The following is a 12,465-nucleotide window of genomic DNA, read 5'->3' as shown; positions in this document are numbered from 1 at the left end:
ATGATCAATTTTTATATATTCACTTTTTTTTTTTTTGAGACAGAGTCTCACTCGGTCACCAGGCTGGTGTGGTGCAGTGGCATGATCTCGACTCACTGCAACCTCCGCCTCTCGGGTTCAAGCAATTCTCCTGCCTCAGCCTCCTGAGTAGCTGAGACTACAGGTGCACACCACCACACCCAGCTAATTTTTGTATTTTTAGTGGAGACAGGGTTTCATCATTTTGGCCAGGATGGTCTCAATCTCCTGATCTCATGATCTGCCCACCTCAGCCTCCCAAAGTGCTGGGATTACAGGCATGAGCCACTGTGCCCGGCCTATTCACTTCTTAATCAAATTTTCTTTTATGGAAACTAGTGTAAAAATAATCTATACTACTACTGGAGTTCTTTGCATTATGTCTATACTAATGTTGAACTACAGTTGACCCTTAAACAACACAGGTCTGAATTGTGTGAGTCCACTTATATGGAGAGTTTTTCAATAAAAGTTATGCTGAGTGTGCCTGCCTCTTCTGCCTCCTCTGCCACCTCCTCCACCTCTTTTTTGCCTTTGCTACCTCTAAGATGGCAAGACCAACCTTTCTTCTGCCTCTTCTCCTCACCTGCTCTATGTGAAAGTGACAAGGACAAAGACCTTTATCATAATCCACTTCTACTTAATGAACAGTAAATACATTTCTTCTTGCTTAGGATTTTCTTAACATTTTATTTCTCTAGTTCACCTTATTAATCTCTATATAATACATATAACATACAAAATATGTGTTAACAGATTAATGTTATTGGTAAGACTTCTGGTCATCAGTAGGCTATTAGTAGTCAAGTTTTGGGGGAGTCAAAAGTTATACTTGCATTTGACTGTGCCAAGGGTCAACAACCTAACCTCCACGTTGTTTTTTTTTTTTTTTTGAGACAGAGTTTCACTCATGTTACCCAGGCTGGAGTGCAATGGTGTGATCTCGGCTCACCGCAACCTCTGCCTCCTGGGTTCAGGCAATTCTCCTGCCTCAGCCTCCTGAGTAGCTGGAATTACAGGCACGCACCACCATGCCCAGCTAATTTTTTGTATTTTTAGTAGAGACGGGGTTTCACCATGTTGACCAGGATGGTCTCGATCTCTTGACCTGGTGATCCACCCGCCTCGGCCTCCCAAAGTGCTGGGATTACAGGCTTGAGCCACCGCGCCCGGCCCCCTTCCACGTTGTTTAAGGGTCAACTATGTTTAAACTATGTTGTCCTGGTTTGCAGAATTTATTATACTATATTCATCATTACTTTTATGCTTCAATGAACCACTGTTGAGCCATGATCCATTCTGGGAAGCTAAGAATGTAATTATCTTAAGCAAGGAAGAATGAATATAAATTTAATCATAACATACGAATGACATGAAAATTCAGATATCAGAGTCAAATGCTTCTGTTAAATGAATGTTTGCCAAGACAAAACAACCAATGCAATCAATCCTTGTTATCCATTAACAGTCTAATAAATTATAACAGATACGATAAATTAAACGGGATTTGGAGGAATATAATTTATCTTACATTTCCAAATGTGAAATAAATGTGAACAAAATAAACCTGTTGCTTACTCATACCTAACTGCTTGGGAATCTTAGTATGCAGTCAGGTACTTCAGTAGTTCAGGAAACCCACTGAGAAACATTGCCCCAAAACCCAGAACCTAGCATGTAGCAGGAACTTGAAGAGTGGCTGTTACTATCTACATTCTTACCTGTTCTACCTGCCTTGTAGCTTGAGAACACGTCTGTCTCACCCTGGCTAGGTGCTCCCTGAGCTTCAGCCACCTGATTAGTTGATAGACTTTATTGGAATTTCTGGGTTGCAAGCCTAAGGACCTTGTTTATTTTGCTCACAGCTATGTCCTTAGGTCCTATAGCGTCTGCTATACAGTAAAAGCTCAATAAATATATATGAAATGAATATATAAATCAAAATGAGAGAAATTAAATTCCTGTGATTTGGGCCTAAGAAAGGAGAAAAATCACTGGATAAATAACTATTTTTCTAAGCAGAATGTAGCTGCCTACAGAAAGGCACCTATGGTGTATTGGCTAACCACTTTGTAATCTAATCATTAACAATTAACACAGACCTTTCTCCTTGAAGTTACTTTTAAATATTAGAACTTCTATGACTTCAGCATTTTCAGTGGAATTCTAATGTTTAAAAATATCATATTTTTGGATTTTTAATCTCACATATAAATTTATATACAGCGATATCAGGGAAAACTCTCTTAACTACTGACCAATGAGTAGTTCTGCTAGCTTTAAGAAGTGGTGTGTGTATGTGTGTGTGTATGAGTGTGTGTATATAAAGAATAAGAGTAAAATCTCCTCTTAAAAGTCTGTTTAGTAAGTTTTGCTTTGCTTTTTGTATAAAGAAATTGTTTTCTGTGCCTTGTGAGGACTTATTCCTGCTTTAAAGAAAACAGCAATAACTCATGGTCATAGAGAGTAAAGGATGGTTACCAAAGGCTGGGAAGGGTGGTTGGGGGTATAGGATGGGGGGAGGTGGGAATGCTTAATTGGTACAAAAAAATTAGAAATAATGAATAAGGCCTACTATTTGATAGCACAACAGGATGACTACAGTCAATGACAATTGTATATTTTGAAATAAAGAATGTAATTGGATTGTTTGTAACTCAAAGAATAAGTGCTTGAGGGATGGATACCCCATTTTCCATGATGTGCTTATTTCACATTGCATGCCTGTATCAAAACATCTCATCTGCCCCATAAATATATAAACCTACTGCGTACCCACAAACATGAGGAAAAAAAAAAAAACTGCAACAGAAGCAGAGTCAGTTCTGTTAGTCATTGTTAGCTCTGCAAAGAGAATGGGTATGACAGTGGTGAGATTTTAAACAGAGGAAAGGAAAAGGAATGTACTGCTGAAAAGAGACTAAGACAAAGCTTAGGGGGAAAAGGTTACACATTCCATGTAGCAAACAACAAAGCCAACAATTTCCTTTGGCAACAAAAAAGCTGCTGTGAGGTAATAAACATATTTTCCCTATACTGCGGCAATGCAATTTTTAAATCCTAAATTAGAGCCCTTTAAAATATGCCCCTCTGGCATATTTTTCCCATGTTCCACCAGTGTATTCTTAGAATTCCCAGAGATGAGAATGATGTAACTGCCCTTGGAATCTGCCCTGATCTCCAACATCTGGATTGTGACAATTACTGAGCTATTATTCAGATACAAGTTAATCAGAGAGGTAAGCCTGGAATCGAGTAATCCTTGCCAACAGGATAGAGGATTATAAACAAATTTGTGTTGAATGAATAAACAAATGAAACAATAAATAGATCACCAACTAAGTATCACAAACTCTTGATTATTAGAGGTTTCTAGGTGGCTTAATAAACAGTGCATATAAAAAAATCAACCCATTTACATGTTAGAAAGCATCTATCATTTGGAACAAGCCTTTAGGCAAAAATAGATTCTAAAATGTGGCTAGTGTAATGTAGTCATACTTGTTTTCCTCCTCACCCACTCTTTGCCAATAGCCCCTCATTAAAGGAAAATATTTATTTGTCCAGTGATAAGTACTTTGTAGAAGCTCAATAAACCTTTATAAAACCAAACTAATACTGCTAATGAAAATGTCTAAGAGAGGCCGGGCGCGGTGGCTCAAGCCTGTAATCCCAGCACTTTGGGAGGCCGAGGCGGGTGGATCACGAGGTCAAGAGATCGAGACCATCTGGTCAACATGGTGAAACCCCGTCTCTACTAAAAATACAAAAAATTAGCTGGGCATGGTGGTGCGTGCCTGTAATCCCAGCTACTCAGGAGGCTGAGGCAGGAGAATTGCCTGAACCCAGGAGGCGGAGGTTGCGTTGAGCCGAGATCGCGCCATTGCACTCCAGCCTGGGTAACATGAGTGAAACTCCGTCTCAAAAAAAAAAAAAAAGAAAATGTCTAAGAGAGAAAGCTATAGGCAGTTCTGTCAAAAACAGAGCGCCATATAATGTATATACCCTAGTTAAAAACAGAGCAATCAGTGATATAAAGGTTAGTCCTTTCTGGGCCACTGAAGTGTGATTCAGTGTGTAAATATGGTTAAGACTTGGATTTATTTCACATAAGTTTTAAACATAGGTATCTCTGGTTGTGCTACGGAATCATCAAAGTGATGAATATAATTTAAAGTTAAGTTTAAAAAAATTCAGGCCTAGGAAGCCAGCCTCCAAACCTGTTCACTGATTTAATTTTAATTTCAAACTTAAGTCTTATTTGTAATTCAAAAAAAAAGGGCAAATTCACAATTACAAGGGATAATGTTTCTTGTCACATATTCAGCAGATACCAAATCATTATGGTCTATGAATATAGTCCAAAAGAAGTTCTTAAAGTTAGAAGTGCCTTTATTTTTCTTAGGAACTCTATTATAACTTGAGCTACAACTTTCATGAAGACACTAAAAACAAACAGAAATCTTTACCTCTTGCAAATAAATTTCAATTACATGAAGCGCTGGATTTTTCCTGTAGCCCTCATATTAAATTTTGTGCTTAGTATTAAAGGAATTAAAGTCAATTTCTTTACCAGTGCATTATGGGGAACACAAATTAAGATGAAAAAATGAACTGGGAATATGAATGCAAATATTGTGTATTCATATTCTCATACAGCATAATCTGTAAATCTAGTACTAATGAGACTCAAGATTTAAATGGCTGAAGAATGTTTTTAGTGAATTATTGTCAATCAATGCCTCTGTTCCAGGATAAATGTAATCTTGAAAGGCAAAACACCTATTATTACAAATTCCTAACTAAGTACAGTACTTCATTATTTCAAAATGTCACTGTCAATTTATAGAGTAACAGATAAACATCTTTCTACCATATATCTGATTGCCTTTACTAGACTAAATGAAACACTGGCTATTAAGAAAAAGTATAAACAATATTTTTATAGCAATAGAAGAAATCGAATGTGCATTAAAACTCTAAACTAGTTACAGCACTCCAAATTTTCACATTTGTTAATGTGGATATATTGGGTTTCATTTTTAAAAAATATTTTTAAATGTATCTTTTTTGTTTGTTTGCTTTTAAGAGACAGGGTCTTACTCTGTCACTCAGACTGAAGTGTAGCGGTGCAAGCATATAGCTCACTGCCACCTTAAGCTCCTGGGCTCAAGTGATCCTCCCACCTGAGCCTCCTGAGTAGCTAGGACTAAAGGCATGCACCACCATGCCCAGCTATTGTTTAAAAAATTTTTTTTGGTAGAGATGTTGCCCAGGCTCATCTCAAACTCCTGGCCTCAAGCCATCCTTCTGTCTTAGCCTCCCAAACTGCTGGGATTACAGGTTTGAACCACTGTGCTGGGCCACACTTATTACAGGGTCCCACTTTGTTGCCCAGGCTGGAATGCAATGGCATAAACATGGCTCACTGTATTCTCAACTCTCCAAGTAGCTGGTACTACAGGAAGGCAACACCACCCCTGGCTAATTTTTGTATTTTTTGTAGAAATGGGGTTTCACCATGTTGCCCAGGCTGGTCTCTAAACTCCTGAGGTCAAGTGATCCACCCCCTGGCCCTGGCCAGGTTTTATATCGTGTTATAATTAAATATTGTTTTTTCCAAGTTACTTTATTTTACATAAATTCAAATATTCATTTATTCAATCACTTAACAAATATTTACAGAGTACTGACTTTGTCCTAGGTACACTGTTAGGGGACAGGGTTACAAACATGAATGTGATATGATTCTTGCTCTTAACAAACTCACAGTTTAATGTAATACAGGGATAAGTAAATAAAATATAATAGTTCAGGGTTATACTAAAATTGTATATGTTTCACATTTGCAATAACTAAAGGATAGCCTATTCAAACTATCCTTAGAATCTTTTCATCATCGTTCAGAAATAAAACTCTTACTTGTTTTAGGGAAATTTTTAAAAAAGAAATTTAAAGCAGATACATTAAAAATGATAATCTTACAAACATCTGTGAACATAGCATCTCAAATTAACAAATTCTAATATTTGTTTCATATTTTATTTTAAGGCTGTTTTCTAAATCCAGAAATTTCTTGATTGATCCAAGTACTAATGACTACTTGAGATTATTATTTGTAGCTCTTGTCAGCTATATGACCTTGGGCATATTTACTTAACTTTGCCTCTCAGTTTTCTTTTCTGAAAAGTGGAGATAATCATACCAATCTGTGCTAGATTATCTGCCATTTACCCCCTCAGGATCCATGTTCTACACAGCTTTGTGCCCAAGGAGGTTCTCCAACCTTCCAGCTTCTAACTGGGCTAAATTAATTGGAGATACTAGCAGGACATTAGACAAGGAAGATGACGCTGTTTCCTGGTTTCCTCCCTACTAGGCTACCAAGGTTAGCTATATCCCTCTATCAAAAGCAGTTTTCTCCATATATAGCACCCTCTCCTAGGCTTTCAGGCCTAGAGATGATAATGGTTCCCTTTAGCCTTTTAGCCTTGGAGTCTGTATTAACTTCTTCTTCTTTTTTTTTTTTTGGAGACAGACCCAGGCTGGAGTACAGTGGTGTGATCTTGGCTCACTGCAACCTCTGCCGCCCAGGTTCAAGCGATTATCCTGCCTCAGCCTCCTGAGTAGCTGGGATTACAGGCACATCATGCCCGGCTAATTTCTGTATTTTTAGTAGACACAGAGTTTCACCATATTGGCCAGGCTGGTCTTAAACTCTTAAACTCAGTGACTGACCCACCTCAGCCTCCCAGAGTGCTGGGATAACAGGCGTGAGCCACTGTGCCCAGCCTTTTCTGTTGATTTTCAAAAACCCTGCCCACGTATTTACAAATGGTCACCTTATTAAATTCTTCTTAAATAACCTAGTTTAAAAGTGTCATCTATTTACTGCCAGAATGCTGACTGATATACAACTTCATGGGTTATTCTGAGGATCATATGAGATGATGATTAGTGCTTAGTACAGTGCCTGGCACATGACAAATACCAGGTAAGGATTGAACATTATTGCTATCAATAATGTTTTTATTATTTCGAGGTTCTATGTTCATGCTATATATACCTGAATATGTACAGGCAGTTGAGAAATTCAGAATGCTGGGGATCTTTTGCTAATTCTCACAGTATTTCAAAAATATATTCAAATGTAAAATGTGTTTATTGCTAATTGATCTTAATATTTAAAAAGAATAAGAGGACCTTAAAAGTGATATAATTCATATAGTAGACATAATTTCCTGGACTATAGTTTCTTCTATAAACATGCTTCTGAACTCATTTCTTGCAAATCGACTTCCTGTAACCACCCCAAATCTGGCAAAATATAAATAGTCCATAAATTAAAACAAATTATTGGGTTTTGGGGTCATAAAAAGAATGGACTGATAATGATATTGCCAATGATATACTCCATCATATAAAAACCCTTGAATTGGGAAATAGATCTTCATCATCCTTATTTATCAATCATATCATAGGCATGTACCATCATTTGACAGATTACCTCATCAAAATCCTGTTAAAGATCTGCTTAACCTTTACCTTACCTCATCCTTTATATCTTCCTGTTGTTGGGCTGTGAAGATCTCCATTGCGGCCATGAGTCTCATCATTAACTCATCTACTGTTGTGTTACCTAAAATAAAGAGATTGTCAAACTTTATATAAGCTTTTTATATATAACTTCAAATTATAAAGTATTAGAAACTGGAAAGTCATTCTAGAATTAACCAGAAAGGAATAACCAGTCTAAAAAAATTACACTTAAAATACTTTTGTGGTTTTATGAAATGTTTCACATGTTCAACAAAGAAAGAGTAAACTAGTATACCGGCAGTTGAAATTTCAGAACAGTTATATTTGAGGGAGTAGTTTCTTAATAAGAAGGACTTTTAGCACTATATACAAGAATGTCCAAATCATGAGGTTCAAAAGTTCTGTCAAATTATGAAAACATATCTAGTTAATAACCCTAGCAACAATTACCAATTGTTTACATATCACTGATTAGGCTAAGATATTTACAAATACTAACTATCTCATTTAATCTGTACAACAATTCTATGAAGGAGTCATTATGATCTGATTTTAAAAAGAAGAAGAATGAGTCTTAGAGAGCTCAAAAAACCTGCCTGACCAACGTCAAGCTGGTTAAGCGGTGAGGCAAGAATTTGAAACCAGAAGAGGTTGACTGGAAGCCTGTCCTCTTTGCCACCCACCTCAGTCTATTACCTTTACTTAGAATTATCTTCTATCGCTAAAAATCCTCTAGTGAAACAAACAGTAATTCCATTTCTGAAAAAAATTGATTTCTTTTTTTGCCCTATTGATATTTCTCCCTTTCAGCTGCTTTTAAATGATTTTTATAATCTTTATAAAGAAGGTATTTTAAATGTTTGATTTTTCTTAATGTCATTTTATTCCCTGACCATGTCCATAACAAACATATAGCACATATATGCCATTTCCCAAACATATTTAAGTCATTGTTATTTGCTTGGGATGTACCTACAGTTAAAAAATTCATGAGGATATATAAAGATATGACAAGTCTCTTCTCTCAAACCTTCAGGCAGAAAGAGTTAAGTTTTCTCCAAGGCTTGAGAAGGGGTCTTCTTCCCCATTAATGAAATGGCCACCAACAGGACAATAAAGACCAAGCATCCTTGCTGGCATTTTTCCAGAGGGCTTGACTAACATGATTTTTCAATGGTTCTTTCCCTAATTATCCTTATGATCATTGGCAGCATGGGTTTAGGGAACATCTATGGTCCTTGGCAAAAGAAATGATCTAATTTGTTCACATCAATACTACTCAGCAAATGAGCTACAGGATAAATGTTACCTTGGCACTAAGAAAACAGAACTGGTTTTATAGTCAGTGTTCTAACTCTAATTCCATTACTTGTAAGTTATATGATCTAGTACCTGGAAACTGTCTAGCACATGACAAAGACTTTAATGAATATTTATTCAATAAACAAATCAATAAGTGAATAAATGAACTGTAGCTCTCTAAGGATCAATTTCTTTTTCTCAAAATGGAGATTGTAATGTTCTTAGAAGGAGTGGAATTAATGTAAAGTATACACACAATCATTGGTAGTTAATATTAATAGATATGACAGATGACAAATAAGTTTAGGAGCACCTTCAATGTAGATTTATTGTTTAGTTTTTTGAGACAGGGTCTTGGTTTTTTGACCAGGTCTCAAATGATCCTACCACCTCAGCCTCCCAAGTAGCTGGGATTATAGGTATGTGCCACCACACCTAGCCAATGTAGATTTTATTATTGGGCAAATCGCTGGGTTTCTATATTTTATTTAAAACTGTAGTGGCTAAGACTCAGAGCATGGGAAATGGATACTATATGGAGTATATTGGAATCATCAGTGGGAAAATACTGTAGTCACAGTTGTATAGGTGACTACATACTGCCATTAATTTTTAGTGTTAAGTCGCTGCTTATCAGCTATGTTTTAGCCCTAACTGGAAGGATACACTGCCAAACTGGACTTGTAGGTACTTCATACTTAAGTTCTATTGATCAAAGACAGAGAAAAAGTGTACCAGTTAATGCAGTTCAGGACAAACTTACTCTTTATAGTTGATTGCGGCAGTTCTCAAACTTTTTGGTCTCAGACCCCTTTACACTGTTAAAAATTACTGAGATCCCCAAAGAAATTTTGTTTATGTGGATTATGGCTATTAACACTTACTGTATTAGAAATTAAAATAGAAATTCATTTAAAAATAATGATAATAAACCTATCACATATTAATATAAATATTATGTTTTACAAACATGACTATTTTCCAAAAGAAAAAGTTTAGTGAGAAGAGCAGCATTATTATAACATTTTTGCAAATCTCTGTAATGTGCGTGCTTAATAGAAACAACCACATTCTCATACCTACTTCTGTACTAACCAATTACAACATGTTGTACTGGTTGAAATTTATGAAGAAAATCTGGTAAGATAGGTAGTTGGAAAAGGGAGAAGTATTTTCATAGATAAATGTGGATATTCTTTTGATACTACACTTAAACTGACAAGTCTAAGTTTCTTCAAATTAGATGCACATGGAATTTGAAACAATATCAATGAAATGTGCGTACTCCGTTACATTAAAATCCATTGCCCTTTGAATGGATCTTTTATCTGTACATGATTTTATACTATCATGCATCGGTCATTTGTAAAACATTGGTTCACTGAGTTATGCATTTCTCTGCTGAATGCTGACACACTTCATTATAGAATATTTAAAAAATCACATTTGTTAATATCACCACTGATTTTATTAAAAAGTATTTAAGATACCAGCCTTAAGGTGGATGATACAAATTTTTGCTTGAAAACTTGAATTTTATCAATAAGAACAGAGACCACACATTCACATTGTTCATTTTGCAGAAAATATCTGGCAACTACCCAGGCTACAGAAGCACAGTTTGCCTGTCAGTAATATTTTCAGGTAAAAATAATTTCTATAAGAAATAAAAAGCAAGTAGTTCAGTGTAAGCAACCATACCAGTGCTTTTCTTCGAGACCACCAGTATACTTCAGTAAGCAGCAGAAGTGCTTTACCCATACCTCCTATTGTGCCACACAAACTATTAAAAGGGCTAAAATTTAATGAAAGTAATAATTTTTACTGCTTCATCAATAACATTCTTGAGGCTTTTTCATTTCTTTTTTAACCAAATACATGGCAATGAAGAATATGACTACTAGTACAGTTTTGTGTTATGGCATTGATTCGTGCTAAGGCGCCAAGAGTTTTTATAAACTATTCTTTTTGAGCCACTAGTACAAATATCAACACAGTAAAAAAGGCAAAAAAAAAAAAAAAAAAGAAAAAGTGTTGTTACAGTATGAAAATAATTTTGTCCTTACAGATCCCTTGAAAGGGTCTAGTCTGAAGTCTACAAACCACACCTTGAGAACCACTAGTTCTTGCAATATTGCCTCTGACAGGGAAAGCAGGAAAGAAGTGTTATCTTCATTATCCATTTATCCTATGCAAATAAGTTTCCCTGCAGGTCTTTTTAAACACTGTTTTTGAAATGAATGCTGTAGTTATAGAGAAAACATAAAATGCTAGAGGTCTGGTTTTGTTTGGGTTTTAAAGGCACTGCATTTTACACTTATCCTGTCCTCCCAATCAGACTTAGATGGAGGCAGAAATTAGTATCCCATATACAGTTTTAGCTTCATGCTTCAGGGTTGTACACTAAACATGGAATCATACAAATAAGAAGACACAATTGTCACTGTGAAAAATTCTATCTTCAATATACAGTAACTGGATTTTCTAGATAACTAAAGATAAGTATTTCTTTCAATAAATCAACATTATAGCAATAAATCAATATAAATAAGAAATGTCATATTTGACAACTGATTATGTCCTAATTGCTAGATTACAGAATTTAGCAATTCTGAACATTTAACTTGAACATCCTGTGTCCCAAGGACTGTGCAATTTTATTAAGATGTTCTGTTAGATTTTCATGCAGCATATCATTTTTTATAGCACCTATACTTTTTGAAGACATTCTTCAGGATATTGTACATTTTCAAATGCAAAGATATTCATGAATAGAAATATTGTCAGTTTTGATGGAAAAACTATAAGGTTATCACATACCAGGAGGACTTTACTCTCCTTGTGACATGTACTTTACCTTGTATCACATTCAACACTTCATTAGATGATCGCTTTCCCATAATAATCAGGAAAAGCGGAAACTGATCTGTTTTTTGAGTCCGAATGGTTTGTGCCACAACACTGCCAAAGTGTCTATTGCACATAGTGAGAAATCTAAAAGGAGGCAAAATACAAAGTGAGTTTCGCTTTATAGCTTAATAAATTTACTAGTACTCAACAAAGAACACATTGTGTTATTAGTTATGTTAAATTAGACAGTCTGCCTGATATCAATATGTAAAATATTGCTATATTGAGCTTTCAACATATCTGACATGATACAGAAGTGATTATCACATAGAAAAGCAGGAAGCATACCCTAAATGCTGTCTGAGGCTAACAGCATAGGATTCTTAAACACTGTAACACCACCCTTAAACTATGAGAAAAACAAACTAATTTCAAGAGGATAAGATTTCTTAAATAGAATAATATTGTGTTGTACAAAGACAAATTGACTAGCATCATCCTAAAAAACAGAATTTAGCAACATTTTCGCAAGTCTTTAGAATCAAGAACTGTACTTTACAACTGTGTTTTCTCCAGTAGTAGTGGGTCTTCTAGTTTTACACTTAGCATGAGATAAAATAATAATTCTAAGCTTTTGACCAAAAAAAGCTCTGGGATATTAGCATACTGAAGTCTAGCATTAGTATTCTTAACACGATCTGGAATAAATGAAAAAACTGATAAAGCTTTTCTCTTCTATTAGAGGACTGTTTGAAA

At 35.5% G+C, this 12,465-nt stretch overlaps 1 protein-coding gene and 1 long non-coding RNA gene across 3 annotated transcripts in view; both read right to left on the bottom strand.

The window, feature by feature from the left end:
• FAF1 (Fas associated factor 1) overlaps positions 1-12,465 on the bottom strand; it is a 527,910-nt gene that overhangs the window by 88,525 nt on the left and 426,920 nt on the right. For both annotated transcript variants that reach the window (XM_032297137.1, XM_032297138.1), the window contains exons 14-15: positions 11,717-11,853; positions 7,569-7,657 (exon numbers count right to left, since the gene is read on the bottom strand). In XM_032297137.1, the coding sequence (XP_032153028.1) occupies positions 7,569-7,657; positions 11,717-11,853 (226 nt within the window). The remainder of the gene's footprint in view (positions 1-7,568; positions 7,658-11,716; positions 11,854-12,465) is intronic.
• Positions 2,343-3,650, bottom strand: LOC116564126. Its single transcript, XR_004274739.1, has 2 exons — positions 2,734-3,650; positions 2,343-2,421 (listed from the first exon to the last, which is right to left on the bottom strand). It is a non-coding gene; the product is annotated as an uncharacterized LOC116564126 (long non-coding RNA).

Source organism: Sapajus apella, unplaced genomic scaffold (assembly GCF_009761245.1).
Source record: "Sapajus apella isolate SASKATOON/1434 unplaced genomic scaffold, GSC_monkey_1.0 scaffold36, whole genome shotgun sequence".
NCBI classification, from domain to species: Eukaryota; Metazoa; Chordata; class Mammalia; order Primates; family Cebidae; genus Sapajus; species Sapajus apella.
The sequence above is the reverse complement of the archived record's forward strand: the minus strand, read 5'-3'. Positions and strand labels throughout refer to the sequence as shown.